At 43.4% G+C, this 23112-nt stretch overlaps 1 protein-coding gene across 2 annotated transcripts in view; it reads right to left on the reverse strand.

Moving 5' to 3' along the window:
• Window positions 1-23112, reverse strand: part of nrbp2b (nuclear receptor binding protein 2b) — a 32709-nt gene that overhangs the window by 8324 nt on the left and 1273 nt on the right. For both annotated transcript variants that reach the window (XM_071921508.2, XM_071921507.2), the window contains exon 2: window positions 144-266. In XM_071921508.2, the coding sequence (XP_071777609.1) occupies window positions 144-266 (123 nt within the window). The remainder of the gene's footprint in view (window positions 1-143; window positions 267-23112) is intronic.

Below are 23112 nucleotides of genomic sequence, written 5' to 3' on the forward strand. Positions count from 1 at the left end.
ATGTGAGATTTTATGATGCACTGAATCTTTGCTGAAAGAAACAAAATCGAATCGTTGTTGGATTGAATCGTTAGACACTCCTGTCTAAAACCACAAATTGGTGCAATAATGGTAAATGTAGCCTATAAAAAGAAATACAATACCTCTTGTGATTTGAAGACCTTCTTGTCAGAGAAGAGCACCTCGTTCCACACCACCTCCACCCCCTCCTCTGTGTCCATGGCCAGGGAGGCACTTTCCACACCGGGGACATTACCCTGGCTCACCTGCAGGGGGCAGCACACAGACACAAACACATATTACACCTACTGTAATGCTAGCAGTGCAGCTGCCAAATCTGAGGCCAATTCTTTCATAATTTTATTATACAAAGGCAACATGATGCAATATAAGGTCAGGTACAAATTGCAGCGCTGCAACCATGATACATGGAAAATTACAATACAGTTCTTACAAAAAAAATGCGACGGTACAATGAGGGGAAAAAAGGGGAGATGGATGTGTCCACTGAGGTACCATGATGCCCAGCCAAGCTCCCTGTGGAGCCTGGAGGAGCCAAGTTGAAAGAGAAGAAGAAAGAAGGGGCGAGGGCGGGGGTGGGGGGGGCCTTTGCGTGCGTCCAACTCTGGCACATGTAATATCCAGCAAGCCGGCGGCCCCATACTACTCAGTGGGCACAAAGACAGAAGCAAAAGAATAGGCTGGTTTCCCCAGAAGACGAACAGTAGTAAGCTGTGTAAAACAGAGCAGCAGAGCATCACCAGGGAACACAAGGAAGTTTCCCAACAAAAACATCACCAGACATCACCCCTACTATTAAAGTAACATCTGATAGAGATCTGCTGTCTAATCTAATCCATTCATAGAGAGCTGAGTTGACACTGGCCGCTCCATTGACAAAAAGTCTCCAAACCAGTTACCCGTGTTGAAACAGACAGGTTTACGCAATTTCCAGTTCATTACTATTCTCCATTTGGCTGAAAACCTGTGCAGCACCACAGTGTGGAGTTCCTGATTGAACACTGTCTATCCTATTCCCTAAGAGACATACTGCAGGACATTATGGGTACGCTCACATTCAAAAACCTGAAGTACATGAAAAATTATAGCATAACCTCATTTAGGTAATATTCTAAATGTAGTGACGGTCATAAATCATGTAGAGGTTTCAGTGGCAGCAGCTTTCTGCATGCCCAGAAGCAACAAGGGTCATTTCTATGTGGCACAAATACGATTTGCATCTATGGTACGTCAAAGCTATTCATCCAACGTGTAACCCTCAACCAAGTCAGTTTCCCATCCATTAATGAATGAAAAGGGATCAGTACGGTCAGATGACAGATAATTCGCAGCATTGAGGTTATGTTAAATGCTTCAATAACACCAGCCAGACAGAATCAGACCATCTGTAACTTGATGATGTACATTAAATAGACAAGAGGGGTGAGGGGATGAGCGACGGTGTAAAGGGTGTGGAGATGGATTAGCGGGAGACAGAGGAGGAGAGGGAGAGGCGGGGGATTGTGGATGAGGGATTTAGAGAGAGGAGATATGGGGATGAAGATGGAGGAGGCGGCACCGGCCTTTAAGGACTGAGGAGGGAAGGAAGGAAGGAAGCAAGGAGTGGAGTGGAGAGGCCCGGCTGTAGTGTCTGGGTCTGTGTTTGTAATCTGGCAGGCACAGACGGCCCTGGGCTTCATCATAAATGCACGGCATGAGGATATTGAGGAGGCATTAACGCAGCACAAGACTGCTCAGCACAGGATATTGCTGCCTTAGTTGGATAGAGCTGATGTACACACCTCCCGCTACTTTTGAGGGTTCAACCGGGTTCAAACCCCGGCAAGACACTGAATCCCTACCAGCTCCAGGTTTGTTGCCCCGCAGCTGAACCTGACCTCTGACCTCCCTGTGGGGGAGGCAAGCTAAAAGAGAATCTCCTCAATTGGGGATCAATGAAGTTTCATATCACTACTACAGTCACAGAGAAAGACAGAAAGATCTATCGCAGTATTGATGCACCAAACTGAAAACCATACGTGACCAAACCTGTTCTTTGCACACATTGCTCAAGGCTTTGTTTACATTGAAAGCTCTTCACAATGCCATATGCAAGTTTCCCGGGTGAAGTCATTTCAGGAACTTCAAAGTATCATCATCAGTCAGCGGTACGGGGAGTGAAACCTGTGCTCTGCAATTTTCTGTCATCGAATTTAACGAATCTTACTCCCCTCTGTCTGTCCACATGAAAGCTCCACTCGGCATCTTTCTCTCCTCTCACCTGGAGCTTTGTTGGCTCTCATCTCTCGCGGATGATGTGCAAGTAAACTGGGCTGTATTTCATATTTATAAAATAAGCAAGCACACCTGCCACTTCTCTGTTATCAACGTTTCTGCGGTCTCAAAATGTCAGCCGGGTGTCTCTGACAAACAGCTGAGGATACACGCGGAGCTTGATGACCGGGTTAGCAGCTGAACAACCATTATCTGGGCTCCGCTCTGTACCTAAATGAATGCTTATTACTGCTAAATGCTAACCATTGATATATTCTACAGAGCTGCACTTGTGCTATGCTTCTGCCACCAAATGTGACATCATCATCTCAGGCTCAGCTATGAATGGAATCAAAATGGCTCTCTGTACCGGTCTTAACAGCAGGAGGTTTGTTAATCAACAAGCATACACCCAAACAGCAGAACCCACCCTTCCCTCGGCACCGCCTTAAATACCACACAGATGACCGGCTGGCACCCAACCAGGCCGCCTACACTCCGCCTTCTGCCCACCTAGCACAGAGCTGTTGGTATGTACAGCACCTCTTTGTATGTAGCTTGGGAAATTGGCACATCGGCTGAGGAGTGTGCCTCGAAAATTTCTCAGCAAGCTGCCTGGGTCTTGTGTAAGAGATCTGCGTGACCACTACAGCTGCTATTAATACCGTTGTTATTTCTCATGTTGGGGACACCGCGAATACCTTGGTGTTTGTGAAATATGTCGGCGAAGAGAGACATGTTTAACCAAATGGTTTTTAACCGCTGGGGGTTTGTTTATTGCTCGACCCACAGTGCAGCTGTAATGCTCTGTAGGGTAGGAGGGGCCTTCTTTAGACAAGAGATGGACAGCAGAAGAGAGAGAGAGAGAGACAGAGAGAGAGAGAGATGACATATAATCTCTCTACTCTACTCCCACTCAACGGAGATGATAATCTGATTACTGGGTATTACAGGGCTGGAACACAATGCTCTGACATACTGACACCAGTGGGTCCATAGCTTCAAGTCGTTTTCGGGAAGGAACCATCTCAGCTTCCCTCGGCGTCAGGGTTTGGGTGTTGTTTATTTTCTCTAGATGTTGAGAAACAGTTGGTCCCCTGTCCCAGGGTGCACGCCCCAGGAGTTTAGTGGGGCCTGTTGCTTGGTCATGGTAGTGTGAGACATGTAAACAGCATAGTGGATCCTGCGCTCTGATTGGCTGTCGGAGGGAGGTGGGTTAAGGGTGTGGAAAGGGATTTGGGGATCGTGTGTTGATGTCAAAACAGCACCGACTTCTATTCTGATGTTTGGTGTTTTGCTAAATCTCCAGCTAATCCAGGTAAAACTGGATCTTGAGAGCGCTCACGTAATCCTTTTCCTTACCTAGCCACGCAAATTATTCCTGTTCTTTTGTCACTCACACAATGGCAGTGGTGGAAAGAGTACTGTGCTGATATTTGTAAAAGTGAAAAGTGGTTTAAAAGTTTAAAATGTACTTTTAATGTAAAAGTTACTACTTTTAAGAAAAGAGAACGTTGTTAGCTGTAATCATTCACATTCACGCAATTCTAAAAGGAAGAGAGGGCAGAATTCAAACTAGATTCTTTTAATTGGAAAATTGGAAAATTACAAAATAAAACGCACAAAGTAAAGCCAGAGTACTCTTCTTACTGTGAATGGCTCCACAATTTGTCAATTTATGTTGGTCCAGTTTCCTTTGGTTATGGAAAGCCTACAATATATGTACTCTGTAATGAATGTGATTTAAAATGTATCTAAGTACAATACTTACTTACTAAAGATACTCAACTACAGTAACGCAAGTAAATGCAATTACTTCCACCCTAGCACAATGGTCTCTTGGTAACGTTTTCTCTTCCCTATTTTGATGAATGAAAACCATTCAGCTGCCTTCAAGCAAAATATTCCTCCACTGATATTTTCAGTATGATCACAACGGCGAGGCATCACAGCAAAACAATGCTGAATAGCAGCATAACAATGTTGATCTGCATTGGATAAACTGCTGTTGCATGGTAACTTAACTCTCTATCAGATCCTGTCTGAGCCCATGTGATCAGCGCAAGATTACCCACAATCCACTGCTATGGCATGTCACATTAGCGACGCCGTTATTGTCAATAGAAGTTAAGGGGGAATAGGGGTGTGTGTAAAGTTCAACCTGCACTTTATCCACCATACATTTAGAGCTAAATTGGCTTATGGTAAACAGAACAGACACGGGCCAATTCAGAGTGGATGGCTTTAGATCTGTCCTAAACAGCATGATTAGAAGCACTGGCCGGCCCATCTGCAGCGACAGTTTCACTGCAGAGATTCCAAGTGGGATCTAATTTACATGTGGCACGAGGCCAGCGTATTATCCCAATATTAGAAAAGGGGCCTGATGAGTCAGACAGAAACAGAGCGGACAGAGGCAGGATTAGCGGAGAGGTAGAAGGGAGGACAGAGCTACAGTACGGCAGCTCTTTTGTGCAAACAGCCCTGCAGAGGCATCGCTGTGACACGCCGGTAAAAAGGAGTAAATGAAAGAGTGCCTTTGTCTGAGCGTTACAATGTGTGTGTGTGGGTCCAAGCCCTACAAAGGGCTTTGTCTGGTACACGTCAGTATCTCGCCTCTATTGTGCCTCCTCACACACCCACCTCATACCTAGATGATGAGTTGAAACACTGGCTGGCTTGCTGTATAAGCAAGTTGCATGACATTAATATTTAAGAAGCAGATCTGGCAACAGCAAAGACTACACCCAAACAATCTGCATTACGCTGTACTAAACGCATGCTACAGTACGTTGCTGTATGTAAATGAATCCAGACTCTTTTGCTTTGTGCGCTCTATTCCCGAGGTTTCGCTGGCATCAAAGAGGAGCAGGATCAAAGACTCTGACTGAAATGTTGTGGATATTGCAAGAGATGGAGAAAAATGGTTTATAACTCTACAATGTAGAGGGAGAAAATAGGGCCAAAGCGAGATGTGACCTTTTATAATCAGCCAATATTCAGGTTAGGTAGTAATGGAATGCTTGTAATGACGTTATGCATTTTAAACACACAAAAAATTAACTGTATTCTGCGATGTTACCTAAAAAAAGAATGTATTGATTATAGATACTTGTGAAAAAAAATAAGAGGATTATTTCTGTGAATACTGTTAAAGTGAAAGCAAGAAACTTAGTTGGTCATTTAAATAGCAGCAGGTGTTCTGCATCTTTACAAAATGTGGCACAGAAGAACATTTGTGTTTGTACGCAAACATGAAATACATTTTTTCCTTTTTCTTATCTGTATATCTATTCCTCAAATATGGCAAAGTAATCTGAAAGTAACAAAGTAATCCAACAAAATTGTTTCTTTGCTGCATATTATATTAAAAGTGTATTTATCATCCATAAAATGCCATGGATTTACAGACCATAAAATCATGTGCAAGTGAGCAAACACCAAAGCAAACCAGACTTGATGGTAAAAACAGTGAACAACCACTGAGCCTCCCATTGGCTGACGAGCTGAGTGCCTCCTGTCCCGTCTGTGACAGGGCCTTGAGCCACTGACCGTCTGCTGACCTTCACCAGCCAGACGAGTGGCTCTGAAACCCGCCTCCGCAGGGTCTCTCGCCCCGGGACGTGACATGTGCAGCGCAAAATCAGATCAGCGTCTCGGATAGTGTGTGTGCCCACTCAGCGTGAAGCATAACGTGACGAGAGAGCCTGTGTGGCACCAGCCAGCCGACTGTAAAGTCATGCTGGGGGACGGGCGAAATGGAACGAAGCTGTCTGCGTTCCATTTTCTGTAAGAGCGACCCGAAGCCCTTTTGGATAACGGTGTATGAGAGTGAGGGATTTCAAGTCATTAGACAAATTCATTTGAACTTGTCTGGAGCGTTTCTCAGATTAATGTCCTTGATTGTCCGCATTATCTAAATTAAATGGCTCTATACTGCAGTGATCTCGATTTTCCAAAGCATGCAGGGTTCGACCGCTTCCAAAGGACCAGCAAGGTCATTCAGGATCACGAGTAGATATTAGACAGATTAGCTCTCGTCAAGTCTCACTTATTCATTTTCCCCCGGACCAGTTAAAGCTTCCCACTACAGAGGAATGTAGGAGAGCGAGGCCGACTAGCTGAGCTGATGGGTTCAGCGAGGAGAGCTACAGCAAAACAAAGAGCAGCAGGACACAATATAGACAAAACACACTGTATAAGGGAGGGAACACTGTACAGCCTCTTTCATAAAGCAGTGTATGTGAAGCGTATGAGTGGAAAAGGAGAATGTTGTTTCCAATTGTCCTGTAACAAATTAAACCCAACTATTCTTTTTCAATAAAAAGGCCTAGATTAATAATATCCATTTAGTCCAGCTAACAAAAAACACTCAAATCTCAAACATGGGAGTCAGCCTTGACCAAGTCCTTGACCAGGCTGTGCTTTTGTCTCAAGTGGGACATGATAAGCTTTGTGAGGCCTAGAGCTGGGCGATAATTTAATATTATCATTTATCGTCTTTCAGTGGTTTTTGGGATATCATGACACACAATTCTGCTCTCTAAACTGATGATAACAAGCACATTTTATTTAAAAACTCTGACAAAATGAGGTATGAAACGCTTAAAGGAATATTATATGAAAATTTCAGTTTTGTTTGACACCTAACCAATTACCATTCGGTTCAATGGGATGAACATTAAGTTGATTATTTAACGTGATTTTGCATATTGAGACATATCATGATATATATCGATATTGGAAAAAATTCTTATGATTATGATGATATTGATTTCAACCGTATCGCCCCGGCCCTAGTGAGGCCTTCGCTAAAAGATTACAGAATGTTTCGTTCCTGCAGATGCTGTGCCGTTAAAAACGTAGCCTTTGTTTAAACCCCGGTTTTGTTTTTCCAGCTGAGGTCTACATGGAGCGGAGGGGTAATCGCCTGTGTCTTTGTCCACTATGCCGTGTTTCAGTCTGTACCAGGGTTACAAGATTACACTAGCCATGTTGTCCTCGCGCCCATTGTCAGCGGGTTTGTCACAAAGCTGCAGATTTACAAGCCTGGTGGGGGAGAGAGAGAGAGGGACAGAGAGAGAGAGAGAGAGAGAGAGAGAGATGGCAAAACCACAATTGCATTCAAGAAGTCAGAAGCTGTCCTGACCGGGACGTGATAAGCATAGAAAGTGCAGAGCAGCCTCGTTACGTAAGCCAGACCGCTCTCTCACTCCTTTTACCCTTTAACAGCCGTTCCTCAGAGATGAGCCTTTCATCTCACCTCCACCTGCGGGGGACTTTATGTGAATGTGAGGGTGTGTCTGTGTGTGACTTTGCACTGATTGTATAACGTATGTACATATACAGTACATGTGTGTATAACATATATACTCACCGGCCACTTTATTAGGTACACCCGCTCGTTAACGCAAATAGCCTGCTCCTCCAAACAGTGAATCATGTGGCAGCAACTCAATATATAAAGCATGCAGACGTGGTTTTTTGTTCGATCAAACATTAGAATGGGTAAGATGCGTAATCTAAGCGACTTTGACTGTGGTCTGACTGTTGGTGCCAGACGTGGTGGTTCCAGCATCTCAGAAACAGCTTGTCTCCTGGGATTTTCACGCACTACAGTCTCTAGTGTTTACAGAGAATGGTGCGATGAACAAAAAGCATCCAGTGAGCGGCAGTTCTGTGGCCGAAAACACCTTGTTAATGAGAGAGGTTAGCAGACTTGTTCAAGCTAACAGAAAGGCCACAAATGCTCCAATATCAGCTCTTTACAACAGTGGTGAACACACAAGTTGTTGGCCCTTATGATAAATGGGCTATAGCAACAGATGACCAGCCGGTACTAGTTGGTGTACCTAATAAAGTGGCCAGTGAGTGTATGTGCGTACATGTGTGTGCCTGTGTGTATTCGTATATATGTGCATGCCTGACAATTTCTCACCGTTTTCACTCAAAAGTCAGAGAGACAACTAAAAATGTTCGACACCGATCACGCCCCTTGAGTCAGAGCATCACTCCAGTCTCCCTGCACTCATGGATGAATACGTGCGTTCTTGTGAGTCTGCTGTGAATCCCGACTCTGACTCAGTCTACATCAAACCCTTGAACCGTTTCTTGCTGATGAGTCAGTGAGTTTCGAATCCCCACTCCCCTTTAAACACACACCCATGAATTTCGACCAATAAAGCGTCCGAATGGAAAAAAATCGCAAGGTCGGGAGGCCGAGCCATTTGATCTGACCGCATATCTTCTGTGCGTGTTTACTCATTTTTGTTCTCGACCTCTTCACCTCAGACACGGGAGATAAGAGCACCTTAATTGCCACTCATAACCTTCATAGGGTAAAAGCACTATAGAAAGACACACATTTTCATTCCGTTCACAAACACCTGAAGGACTAAAAGCCTGTTTACACAACAGCGACACAATAGTTCACCACAAGCCCTTATCTCTTGTTTATATTTCATTCATTTCGAGGCGAGAGATTCATATCTGTCTTTTAATCTAGCATGTGGGAAATGAACAGGCGCTATCTGATAACCAGCGTCATGCCATGTGCTGGAAACACAACAGTCATCAGTTGGTAATTTAGAAAGAATAGGTAAGGCCGGTGGCAAAGAAACAACAGTCTGCCTTATCACACCTCAGCCCTCACCTGGCTCTGTGTTTGCATACAGCGAGATAAACCGTTATCTGCCTCTCTTATCACTGCAGTATTCCAAGTCCTGGCTTTTTTCCCCCTCAAATAATCACCTGAAGTTATTGCAAAGGCAAAAGTCATTTTTCAGCTATCTAATCATTCTTTCACCGGTGCTTTATTCTGACAAATGGGAGAGAGAGAGGGGAAGGCATGCAGCAAAGGTCAGGAGCCAGAGTCGAATCCGCAATGTGACAACCGCAGGTTCTCATCATGTGAACCCTGCAGAAAATGTGCATGTCAACATCAACATTTAATATTGTATTCCATCTTAAAGTATTATTTATCTTTAAAAGTAGTCCGCCAGTCCAGTGAGATAATTTGACAGGTGATGTCTTCTTTGTTTTCAAAGATTTTATGCTTTGTTTCGAGACAATTATCAAAACAATGGAGGCTGTATTGGAAACAAATTTAATTTGTTTTGAGACAGATAAGATTTTATGCCTGAATAAAAGATTCAATTACTTGCTGAGATGAATATTTTTACCCTGTGGTGAGGCTGAGGCAGTGTCTCCCTTCCTCCCTCCAGGGGGCTTCAAGGTTAACAAGCTTGACCTGTTGTTCACGTCATTTTTAATCAAGCCAACAGGCCGCGGATCAAAAGATGGTCCAATTCTGTTGGAATCCTATAGAGCAACAAACTCTGCAAGAGCCCTAAAACTAGGTTGTGTTGGGAGCATAACTGCATACAAAGATTACGGATTATCACACATCGTACAACTCAATGAAATCCTCCTTTCTTAATCGTCACTCGCTGGAACCATCATGTTTGAGGTCTGTTAAAGGGAAGCAGAAGCATCCTGCGGGGTCATCCACAAACCACATGCTCTTATCTTCCTTTTTTTTTCTTTTTTTTTTTTTAAACCAAAGGAACGCTGCTGATCACAAATAACAAATTCACTATGACAAAAATTCATGACGCTGGCCATTGTGACCAAAAGCATGTAGTCTATTTCCTGTTTAAGGCCACAGTCGGAGAGTCAGAACGAATCCACCTCACGCTCAGTTTACCCCCAAAGGCAACAACATGTAGTTCAGGGAAACTCCTTCAGAGAGGAGACAGCTCTACTGTACTGTAGATCCTGAAGTGACCCGGTAGCTATTAGCCTGGTTCACTAATTCTAGAGGTCCCGCTGAGTGCATGAATTATAGATGTCATCACTGCAGAAGATCTGTGAGAATTATCAATGGCTTCTCTGAGGGATTTATTGACCGTACAGCTGCTTGCCATTCTCAGAATTACTGCCATGTTGCCCACTCACAGTAATGAACTAGGTCTTCCTCCCGCTGCAGGACACAGTAAATCCTATAGGCTTTCAATACACAGATGACTGCCTATGATGCTGTGCTGTGTTAAAGTCCAAGCTGGGCCGTTTCCATTATTATTATTATTATTTATTCACCTCTTTTGGGGACAGAGTATTCGGTCCTCTTGCAGGCCGCTCTGCAGCCCTTTCTGCCATAAGAAACTCACTCACACCGCCACAATTTTGGCACCAGAGGATCGCTGAGGGAGAGCGGAGAAAGTTTACAAAACAAGGATGGAGTGTTCCGCAAAGGGTCATTTTTTTAGCTAACAATAACAGTCCACTTCCCGGAATAGAAGCAGCGGTTCTAATTGGGTGAGACCTCTCCACAACACAGGCCGTGAAAAAGGATGTGTGTTCGCCTTGACCTGAAACTGGAGCCGTTCCCATTCCTTTAAAAAACATCTGCAATTGACTCCGTTCTTGGCTGGGCTTAACAGGGTCTGGCAGAGTCCACCCAAGTATTAAAGTTTCTCCATAAAGAGGGGTAATTTCTGCCCACTGGATTACTCAATTCGTGCTTGTAAATCCACACAGACTGCTTGTTTCATTGCTACTGCAAAACCAGCGGAAGAGCAATATGGCCTGTGAGCCCCCCCCCCCCATCCCTCCACCCCACCCCCTGCATCTCCAGCAGAGGTTACTGCAGTGCATCTTTCCAGCTAGCAGAAGAGGTGACTCAGGGTAAAAAGCTCAAAAGACTTGGCAAACAGTGCAAAGGCTTATTGAGTGTTTGCCACAGTAGCCAGCTAAAAGCTGGGGTTGAGTGCTGTGGCGTGCTCGTGCATGTTGGAATAACTCACCGACACTGGCTCATAACGCTGCCATGACTGCAGGCCAAGCGAGCGAACAATAACATCAAGCAGAACAAACCACTTAAGAGGGGTGTGAGAACGCAGTTAACATGAAGTAGAAGTTTCTCCCTCAGACCTATTGTTGCGTTTATGGGGTGCAATTAGTCAAGTGGCTGGGACCGAGCTTGTTAAGATGGCCCCATGTCGAGAAACAGAGAGGTAGGCGAAAGCAAAGAAGACAGGAATAGAAAGAGAGAGCTGACAGAGTGAAAATATTTTTTTTTTTGTGGCAGCAGAGTTGTCGTATGATGGGCATATCCATTTTTTCTCTTCCTGGGGGAGTTCATCTGAGATGTGAGTGACAGCCTGAGCCGGGCACTGCTGTCTGGCTCCTTGGCACGTGTAGAAATGACTGCATGTTGGCAGACATGCGCTCAGATCAAACTGTGCTCTTTTTAGTGTCCGTTACAGTTGTGTAACATTGCAGACAAAGCTCAATAAGAGTGTCTGTGGAAGCGCTGCATGGAGGGGGTTGGATGGCCTGTATATGAGTCCGCTACCCCACATGCCTGTCCAGAGTCTCTGCATGGGACATCAAGAGCTGTCCTGTCATCACTGTGCAGGGGGGCGAGGCCATTCATTCACTGGGCCCATCTTTAATTCATTAGGCATCTGCCTGATTGATGGGTGCTGGGATGCACTTCTAATTCAACTCTGGCTCCTGCATACAAGTAACCTGCTTTATTTTCAGCTGCATCAAACCAGAGAGGAAAATTCAAATAATGAATGCAAATTTCCTCTAATCCCTGAAGCAGGGATGACAGCAGATATTTGAGGGAGTGGTAGTGAGATTTCAGCTAGTGACACAGACATTAGGTAAACTAAGGTAAACTGAAGCTAAATATTACTGCAGCTCAGGAGGAGAAGGGCTGGAGCCAAATGATGATGAGGCCTCAAGGGAGCAGCTTTCTCTTACTGGTGCTTCAGAAAACAATACGGGACTCACAAAACATTCATATAGCTCCGAATTTGTTCGTATACTAGCTCTTATGATGAATGTAAAATGTTCTTAAGAGTGTGTTCATGCAGCACTTTCCCTTACATAGCATCACAGGTCATTGACAGATTACCACCCAAACTGTGAAACGCAGCATTTTCTTGTTAAGACGGTTATTATTAGAGCAAGAGTATATTTTATTATAATCATCCTATAGTCGTCTTCTACTATCTACGTTACTGATTTAGTAAAAGGAGGGAATTGGTCACAAATGGAAATGGAAGCAAAAGATAGAAATGGAGATAAAATAATCAAGCGATATAATATATTGGTCTGGGCAGGGTGGTTTTGCATGCGAGACAAATCAACAACTCAGATGAATCTTTATCGAAAATCAATGGCACAGTTTTTAAAGACTGAGCCGGTTTTGGACTTTTGTTTTATAGCAAATAAATACGCACTGTTCCTCCACGAGGCCCATAGTTACCGCGTCCACATTTTGCTCTATATTTGGTTTCAAAGGTTAAGATAGTGAAGGGAAGCCATGTTGTTAAAGTGCAATGGAATGAGTCAACACTTTGAAACCTACGCAGACAGAGTCGTGATATCAGCGGGTCAACAAAGTGAAGAGAGCTTACTTTGGAGCTGTAAGTAAAAGCATGGCTATGAAACTTCATGTAGTATCCCTCTTTCATTGATAATTAAAAGACAGAACAGTCTTTGTACGGTTAGTCGTGTCTATGGAGGCTTTATGCAACTGGTGACAACATATTCTCACCTGCCACCAACAGCTGGACTACACAGTTGGATGCGTGTCATGTTTAAGCGCTGATATATACACAGGTGTTCTTTGATCAAAGTGTAGACCAGCACATCTGAAGCCAAGGCAACTGTGAGGCGGTGGAGGACCTTGCCCTTTGCCTTAAGGCCTGAGGCAGGGGGAGGGAGAACGAAAGCCTCTGATTCAATAGCAAGGAAGCCAACAAGCTGTTTCACCACTTCAACTCTTGACTTTTTTTGCTGTCTTTATAGTCTCTTTGCTTTGCACAGTACACTATAAAAGCCTTTTTCAAACAGCATGTTTCAGTGCTTGGGAACCCAGATGGGAATCAGTCAGCTTGCTGTAGACAGTGGCAGGGAATAAACATTCATTAGAGGCTACACATTACAATGGATGACAGGAGCTCGACTTCCTCTAAAACTATAATTATAACTTCGCATGTGTGTGCATCACAAGACTATATTCTTTGAGCAAAGCCTTCCATATTTAAAGGAAAATTGCACCCTCGGATACTGTTCCACTGTTACGTATCTCATATATAATGATCTACTTATTACTTTTTTTTGTTGTACCCACTTTCCCTCAACCTGCCTCATCTATTTCTTTAGTGATTTCCTACTTTCCCCAGAATATGTCGCATTTCAGCTGTGGGTTTTATGTGAATATGGAGAGAGCAATAACGATAGCAATAGTAAGAGAGAGAGAGAGAGCAAATTTTTCCACCCGAGTGAGAGTCACGGCCGTTAAACAACACTTAACACCTTGTGGCTGCATTGCATTCTGGTCTATCGAGGCTGCTGTCGGTGGAGAAATTGGTCTCTCTGCCTCTTCTGCGATGGATTTCTCCCCGTGTGATTGTTGAACGTCGGTGCAAAATGTTGAGTCTAGAAAGAAGACCTTGTTCTTTGATTCTGAGGGACTGACACCAGTGATACCGTTGATGTTTTGATCTAACTCACTGTAGCTGCTCTGTAAACAGCTCTACATGACGTCACGCTGTCTACGTTCGGCCAGTTATCTGCGGGAAGAAGAAAAATATCCTACCAAACAACAAAATGGACCCAGACATCGTGAATGTCTGTTTTTTTCACACTATTAAAGTGTTCAGGGTGGATTTTTCATTTAACAGCAAATGGAAGCAGAGACAAAAAGGCTGACATTTACAGCTGACACTGATAAATGAAGAAAGATGGACAATGAGGGCATTACGCAATTTCAATTATGCAAATCCAAATGGAACTGTCAATACCAATGTTCCTAAAATAAACACTAGACCTCTCTCTCCACATGGAGTCAGCGATGCAAGAAATGTCAAAAATAGGCCTGTTCCTAAACAACATAGTTTAAAAAATCAAACACTCATCCATTCCTCCTTCGGTCAAACCGCTGTGCCAAAAGATGACTCTAGGAATTTGACCTCTTTCAAAAGGGGCTTCCCGACTGTATGTACGCTCAAATTGGTGCAACGAATTCCTGCGGGACGCGGATGTCATGTGATTTAAACGAGTATGACAGCTCCGTGAGAGCCTCAAGACATGTCAGCCATTCCTAGAGGATACCTTTTCATGCCAGCTTTCCCGTCCGACTGGCAGAAAACTGGAGTGGAAAATGCTGACAGCCGCCTCTCTCTGTATATCCCATCAGATCTGATGACCCAGAGAGGCCGCGCCGGCGAACCTGCTCACATTTCATTGCCAGGTGACAGGCTCCCTGGGGATCACGTGGTCGACAACTTCATCAGCTTCTCTGCGGAGATCGTAAAACACAACAAATGCTCCGGAGCAGCAAGTTCTTCTGTGGCACAGAGGACAAATTAGCTGAGGTGTAACGCCGTCAATTCGGTGCGCCGTCTGAGGTGAGGCCCTGCTGATGATGGAGCTTAATAGGTCGGACACCATCTGTTCTGCTGTTTAATGTAACATAGCTCACATCGCAGCCCGTAACACAGGGGGATATGAATTCACGATGTGTCTTGGCAACAGGATCCACACTGCTGCACCCGGCAGACACTATTCTTAGCCCGTGGAGGATCTCTCGATGGATCACTCATGTCCATGCAGGACCACTGACTACTGAGGGGCAAGTTAAAAGGAAAAATCCACCTTAAAACATTTAAGCGCCGTTTGCAATGTACAGCACATTTCTGGGCCGATTTTGTTGCTTGGTCGTGTGTTTTTCTTATTTTCTTATTTCTCATTCTGAATGGGACAAATTATATTTCCAATGCAGCTACAATGGAGTTTAATAAAAAAATGAATTAACAGTAAACATCAGGTTTTGGTGTCAGTCCCTCAAAATCTAAGAGCAAGGTCTTCTTTCTAGACTCACCATTTTGCACAGACATTCAACAATTATACAGTGAAAAATCCATTGTAGAAGAGGCAGAGAGACCAATTTCTCCACTGATAGTAGCTTCAATAGTCCATAATGCAATGAGGCCACAAGACATGGTGCATTTTTTTAAGTGGTGCATTCTGGGAAATGTAGGAAATCACTGAAGTAGAAGTACACAAGTACAGGTTGAGAGAAAGTGGGTTCACTAAAAAGTAAATTAGAACACTTCATCACAAATTAACTCCTGGGATGCGCTGAACATCACAGATTGATGTCTAACAGTGTAAGAGGATCCGGGGCTGGACTCCTCCTGTAAGCCATTAGCAGGCTGGAGGTTGGTAATAGCTGCCTTCCCAGCAGCTGGCCACTGAGTAAACACTGCCTAAACCCATCATACAGGTGCTATGCAGGTGCTGCCGGCTGCTGTTTCCTATAAACAGGCTGCCTCCATGCACTGCTGGTAGTAAAATACTAGAATGTACACTGCGAAAAGTAATCAGCTATTCCAGTTTTTTATGTATTTTAGAGCATAACAGCACATGTTGTGGTATCTCTGCTCTGTGTGTACAAAAGTAACGCATAGTGGAGCTCTGCAGTTCAGCAACGACAACATTAGTTGTAATAGACACCATTAATTTGCGAAATCATTTCAACACCGCCGCTGAGCGAGAGCTGCGCGGTGAATCTTTACAACAGCTGTAAAATGCACAGATGAAAATAGCATGCCATCTGTAACCCGGCAGGCTGGGCCATAAACACCCGGCTGTAAAATATGTCATCAACCACAAGAGCGGCGATTACAGGTCCTGCTATGTAGGTTTCTCCATACACTGTAATGGTGGCACTACTGTGCTGCTTATGCAAAACCACTGGATTGTAAATCTGTGTGTGGGTAGTTGACATGATGATATTCAATATTTGTGTTTGCAATGTCAAACATAAATTCACTGATTTACTGATTTAATTTACTATTTAATTATATTTTGTGTGACTGTCATCAGTAATGTTTCTGAACTTTGAACTGTAAACAAATGTAAAAATGTATAAAAATATATAAGCCTGTTTCGTCTCTAAGACAATTCAAGCAATTTCATAATAGTTTTGATTGATTTTGTAGTCTTATTGTTTCACCACAACACATTGCCTGAATAGACGCTTAATTTTTATCATAACTATCTACCAACTAATGACTCTTCTCTGGTTTTGTTATAGTTGTGGTCAGCCTCCTAATCCACTGAGAGTTATGAAAATGTGACTTTAGGCTCGTACTCTATTTTGGAATAAAAACACCCTGCCCAGTTAATGCCCCTTTTAATTTTAGTTTGTTTTTTAAATTTAAACCATATTTTAAAAATGTAACAAACAAGCAAAAAGCTAAAACAAAGCAGCTGAATAAGCAAAACTGTGGTATTTGCAGTAATGTGCCCAGCCTGATGGTACGCCCCGTTTTACCACCATATTGCAGCAAGAGTTATTGTTACAACCCTTGTGTAAATAGACTTGTCCATTATCACTGTTCCTGACATTTAGGAACTGTTCAAGACATCACAAAACTCTTCATTCAGCATGTACATGTGTGTATTGAACACTTAGAAAATACGCCACAACCATTAAAGTGGCAATCAATGTTATTTTAAATCAAACTTTATAGACTTCCTTTTCTGCCAGCCTGTTGTGTTGAACAAATTAAGTAAATGTTTTTCTAATTGTGAAGTTTAAAGCTAATTGCACAGGCTTGCTATTTGTGCTGTTTTCTTGTATAATGATTAATGATCCTGAAACATCTTAATGGAGAATTTTGAGTAAGAACCACAATAATTACACAGAAATTTGTTGAAAGCTAAGTAAGTATAATGCTTCACTTCCTCATTTATTCCTTCCCTATTCTAAATCAGTGCCATCATTCCTTCAAGTTCAAGTTCAAGTTTTTCAAGTTCAAGTTTTTATTTAACACTCATATGGCAGTTTTACATCCAGAAAACTGAAATGCATGAGTATTTACAATGCACACGTCAAAATAAAAGCATGGTAATTGAACCTTATTTTATAGTTTTTCATTTAAGAGTCTTATTAAAAAAGGGATGGGTGACTTCCTGTATCTTTCAGTGCGCGTCTTGGGAATCAGTAATTGTGTGCTGACTGGTCTGTCGGTTGGATATTTGGGCTCTGGTGGGGGGGGGGGGGGGGGGGGGGGCAGTTCCTGAAGGAGGAGTCCAGAAGGCTCTGTGCAAAGTCCCTACACAGTTTATTTCTTCTGTCTTGGAGAGTGGGTAGTGAAAGGGTTTGGAGTGCGTCCTGATAACTGGAATATGCCCCGCCAATAATGATCCGGCAGGCGCGTTTTTGGACGTGTTCTGTTTAGACATAGCCTCTGTTAGATTTCCATGCCACACTGGAGAGGCATACTCCAGTGTGGGGCGGACATATCCAGTAAATATTGTTGCTAAGTCTGAGGTGGTAACACCAGACCTCCTTAACCTCCTCAGGAAATGCAGCTTGGAATTGGCTTTCTTGACCATGGCAGCAGTATGATGGTTCCACTGTATGTCCGACTGTATCAGGACTCCAAGCACTTTCACAGCATCACAGGATGGTAGCTGTTGGCCGGACAGGAAGAGAGGAATGGGGGGCGGTGCTTTCTTCATGAAGGTCACAGTTATGGTTTTGCACTTGGATGGATTTAGTGCCATTTGACTGTTGTGAACCCAGCACTCCAGATTGTCCAGGGCTGCCTGGGGAGATGTTATCTTTTCAGCATGGCAGACATGGACTATTCCTCTGTCTCGATTAAGAAAAATAAAGAAGAGTCAACTGCCAACTCACCCTAAAGTCACAGGCTGATGACGTTTTGTGATTTAGGAAATTTGATTCATTTTTACTAGTCAGCACAGCATACCTGACTGACTCTACCAAGAGCTGTTTCTCATCCTGCCCATGCCATTTAAACTGTCACATCCACTGATACAGGACACCGCCGCAGCGTCATAAAACCCATTCATAAATCTCTTGGTGCATCCAGCGGAGGCGGAGCAGCGGCTGCCCTCCTCACACAGGCCAGCCGCTTCATCAGCAGTCACACCGATGAAATTAGATTTGCAGAGACAAACACACACTGCTACGAACTCTGACATCAAGCAAATGTGTCAAGTGCAATGGGCTCAACAAGGATATCAAATCACATCGTATCTCATCAAATTCTTCTGTACTAATGAATATTTCAGACGATACTATAGCTATTTATAGTTCAGGTTTGATTTTAGGCTTATTACATTTCCAATGTGGCGTTACAGCACTATTTCTCAAAGCTAGAGCTTTAATTAAATGGAATCGTAATACTGCAATTTTTTAGTAATATTGCATTTCTCAAGGACGTAATGGTGTATGGCGGTCATGGCAGTGCTGCAGTAACAATCATTTTTACAGCCTTACACAAAGTTTTTGAATGAATTTCATTTCTCAAAATAGATAATCCACGTCTCAATTCCTTTTTGGAAAACCGATAAAGCGTAATTAAAGTGGAAATAAGCAGTGATGCATTATATTGGAAAATTGTATACAATTCTCTATGTATACTGTATCTGTCCCTTTTAAATAAAGTAAATAACATTTAAAAATCTGATTAAAACTTCCTTAATCCACTGCTCAAGCTCAGCATACTGTGAAAACCAATCAAGGATCAATGGACTCATCTGCACTAACTGTTTTAGCATTCCAGTGAATGAATGTGAGACTTCGGCCCTGAGCAGCAGACCAGGGGCAGCCACTGGCTGAGCAACATGCTAACAGGTGGATCAAAGCTGATTCACTGGTCCCCGTTTCCCCCTCAGGGGAAATCTGAGTGGATGCCAGCCCAGTAAGCGAGCCAGCAGCCTGCGTTGTTGGGTCATTATGAAGTGCAAGTCATTAGAAAGATCCCCTTAGGTTAGGCAGCACATCCTGCAAGCCGCAACACGACATGGGCTGACGAGGCCCGATCCTGCCTGTGGCTCTGACTGAGGGCTTGTTGGCTCAGTTAATGGCTTGTGCTGAGGACTCAAGGCTCTGGTCCATGCTTGTTTGGGGATAATGTCCAAAAATACTGGAGGCCTTACTGCAGCTATTAGGGTTATGGCTGCTGTAAACAAATGGTTTTCTTGGAAGCCCTTCACTTGATTGTATCAGATTAGTCCTGGTGGTATGTGGCTGGCCTCTGATCTTCTAAATGTAGGCTAAGCATGGAAAAAACATCTGAATCCCACGGGGTTTATTAAAGCTGGTACCACAGAAAATAATGCAATCCCAGCTAACGCAACGTAACCTATTCTGACTTTTTGGTAAGGTCATGATTTTCCAGCTGATGATGATGATGATGATGATGTGGCTACCTTTTAAGGTAGCAATTGTATTACTATTTCTGACTTATTACCATTTTCGACTTACCAACTCACCATGTCAAACTCAGAATATTACAGTTATGGTATTATTTTTCAAGAAATTCAAATAATTAAATAACGTGTACAAGATTTCACTATATCTATGGACAAGCTCCTCCCTAACTGCAGTGTAGACTACCAACTGACTCTAATCTGACTCAAACTAATAAATTACATCATACATCCTGGAATTTTACCTTTCCAAGAACCACGACTTTTTACATTGCCACCATGAGTCTCTAGTTGTCTGGTTTCATTGTGGCAGGGATCATTTTTCCCCATAAGGAAAGCCAGGTCTATTTCATTTCTCCCTCCAAAATCAAACTGAAACAAAGGCGAGACCTCAAATGACCCAAAAACAAGAGTCAACTAATTGAATTCGTACGTATGCGTCAGCGTCTCCAGTTTCTCAAGTACGATCCTGCGAGCGCTGACACATGCACGGAATTCTGGGTAACACCTCTGTGCAGAAAACAGCATCTGCTCGTCATCCTCACATATTCATCTGTACTCATGAATTAGCACCATGGCAAGTGAGTGCAGCCTTCCCCCAAACACTGCTGCCTCATCTTAACCTCTGCGACTGGCTGCCAGAAGATGCAGATGGAAGCTGGAAAATGTCGATGAGCCTTTTTCTCAGAGCGATTACCGGAATGAACACCGCGAAGCTCCGCCGCGCCACAATGCTTATAAAGGGGCTGGCAGTGGGCGCGCTCATCGGGGGGTCTGCTCTGCTGCATTATCCAGCCCAGAGCCCAGGGGTCCGGGGATAATCTGCCCTGCCTGGACTGTAATAAAGAGCCCAGGCTGACAGGTCAAGGTGGACTATGTCCCTTGTTGATGCAACTCTCCCAATGCAGTTAACTTAAGCCCTAGCCTGGGAGAGAAGCAATCCAAAGGGCATCTAGTGTCTGATCTCTACATGAAGTGCAATGTTTCTTTATGGAAAGATAAGAAAGACTGTACACCTTGTAGAGACCAAAGATAAACTGGAAAGATAAGAGCAACGTTCTTATCAGATTCTCAGATGAATCAGATCTTCAGATTCGTGTCTCGACGGCGATATTTCATGATGACTCACTACACTGCCTTTGTCAAACTTCCTGCGTTCGCCTCGATGTCCACATCCCGGCGTGGCACAGGCAACGCAATCGCGAGGATACGTGCCACCAGGCAGGCGGCTGCGTAAATCATGAGCTTGTAAGTCATGTTGCTGACGTGCTGATGTCATCGTGGGCTTTACAGTGTATACTTCACAAGTTGAGACATACGTTGAAATCAGCAGCCAGATTCCTCCAAAAAAATCATGACAAGCAACAGTTACAAGGTGCAATAGTTGAGTGCAATACCTACAGTATATTCTGTATTTGATTCTGATCTTATCCTTTTTCTTCTACTGTTTCCATTTGTTTTGTATTGGTTTATGTCTTTTATTCTTTTTGTGTCTTTTAACAAAGTATACACAAGCAACCACTAAGCTAAACTCCTTGTGTGTGCAAATATACTTGGCCAATAAAATGATTCTGATTCTGATTCTAAACAGATTTAGATTTTCTTGTTTGTTGTTTGAGAAAAAAATTTCAGTTCAACCATAAACTGGACCAAATTTAGTTTTCATGAATGTCTTCTGTCTTCTGGTGGCACCACTTGAGGGAACATTTTCTGTCGCCTTTCACACCGACGTTAACCGGAACAACAAAGCTTTCTGAGCCCGGAGAGATATTTCTACCAATGGAGCAAAACGCAGAGAAAGCCTTTCCAGTCTGAGCTCACACAGTTTTGCCTTCCCATCAGACCGGCGGCGCTCCGTCCCTGAGAGAAATCAATGCTCTGTGTGTCGAGGCAGGCGGGAGAACGTGGACCGACCGACTTCTAAAAGGCAACACGATTATGTAACACCAAAATCTACACCGTTGTTACCTCCGGCGAGTCAACAAGACCATGTGCTGACCATGTGACTACGGCCTGTGTTTATTTTAATGGTAGAGCTGAATAAGAGATACAGCAGCGTCTATTCTGACCTTTCACCCACTGACTTATTTACTGAGTATTCATTTGCCTTTCAAGCCTGCCGCTCAGACACACCCAGGCCTGCAGGACAGAGCTGCACAGCAAAAGGCAAAACATGCAGTCACTCGAGGCTCATGTGTGTACTGAAAGACAGTTTAACACATGAAAAACACACTGCTGAACTAAATGCCATGCTTAATGACCTTAATTGTGTGGAGAGATTCGATATGCTCGTACCGTGAATTCACAGCCTAACGCCTGGGTTGACTTAAAGTGATATTTCACTTTAGTATGGCAGCTGTAGTTTGTAACCTGCATATGCATGTGTGGGTTTACGAACAGTCGACTTCTGTTATCGGCCATAGAGCATAGAGATAATGTCACATGGCTTGCATTTTGCCTCTATTGGTTTAATTCAAACACATATAAATACTAAAGCCTGGCAACTAAGAGAAATATTTTGCCTGTTGTGTCCCACTTTTCAAATATTTCCCTGTTTGCAATTGAGGTTGAATGGTCATGGAGTCTTGTCAAGGTGAGCGGAGAAGTGGAGAATCAAAACATTATGAGATATGAAATGTGAAATGTTAAATAAACAAGAGGAATGTGGTTTTAAGTGGTGCTAGTGAGTGAAATTTAAATACAGCCATCAGCAGCAGCGATGATGATACAGAACAACAAGACCTGACTGATGCTCTCACTGGGGGGTAAATGGAAATGTGATGGCGGAGGCAACCCAGAAAACTCTATACATACACACTGATGGGTAATCAATGGGTGGAAAAACACAAGGGGTAGGGGTGGGAGTGTGTGTGTGTGTGTGTGTAGAGTGTGCAATGTGAAAAATGCTCTGTGCCGTAGAAAGTGCAGTGGGAGACAGTAAGGTCAGGTGGCCGGGGCTTGGAGAAGAGGCGGTGTGTGTGTGTGTGTGTGTGTGTGTGTGTTAGAGAGATAACCTTCGAGTTAAATTCTCTGGCTTATCTGGAGCTGTGGGTGGAGGCGGTGCCATTTAAAATGACTGTTTCTCCACCCAGATAAACATTTAACTTTTCTTTTTGGTTCTGCAAATTTGTTTCCTATAGCAAATGTGAACCATGTGGATACGTTTCAGCCACATGAACCATATGCGAGTCCTAGAACAAAGTATCAAGTATAAGTATCATAAATACATATACGTGCTGAGCTGAGTTTTGTCAAGTTTTGGTTTTCATGTCTTTCAATTTTGTTTTATTCTTATTTTATGTTGTCCTGTTTATGTTTACATTTTTGCTTGTAACATGCACTTGTGTGTGCTGTAAAGTGTAAAGCAAAAAGTCAATAAACATATCTATAAAAAAATAAATAAAAAAACGTGAGTCCAAAGCACTTGTCGCGTCTCTTCAGACCAGTTGGGGCTGTCATTTAGAAATCCAAATACTGTACTGGCTTTTTATGCCTTTGATGTTGACACGAAACACACACAGAACCTTATTTACAGTAAGTGAGGAAACACTGGGCATATGGCCTGCT

Source organism: Centroberyx gerrardi, chromosome 22, assembly GCF_048128805.1.
Source record: "Centroberyx gerrardi isolate f3 chromosome 22, fCenGer3.hap1.cur.20231027, whole genome shotgun sequence".
In the NCBI taxonomy this organism is placed as follows: Eukaryota; Metazoa; Chordata; class Actinopteri; order Beryciformes; family Berycidae; genus Centroberyx; species Centroberyx gerrardi.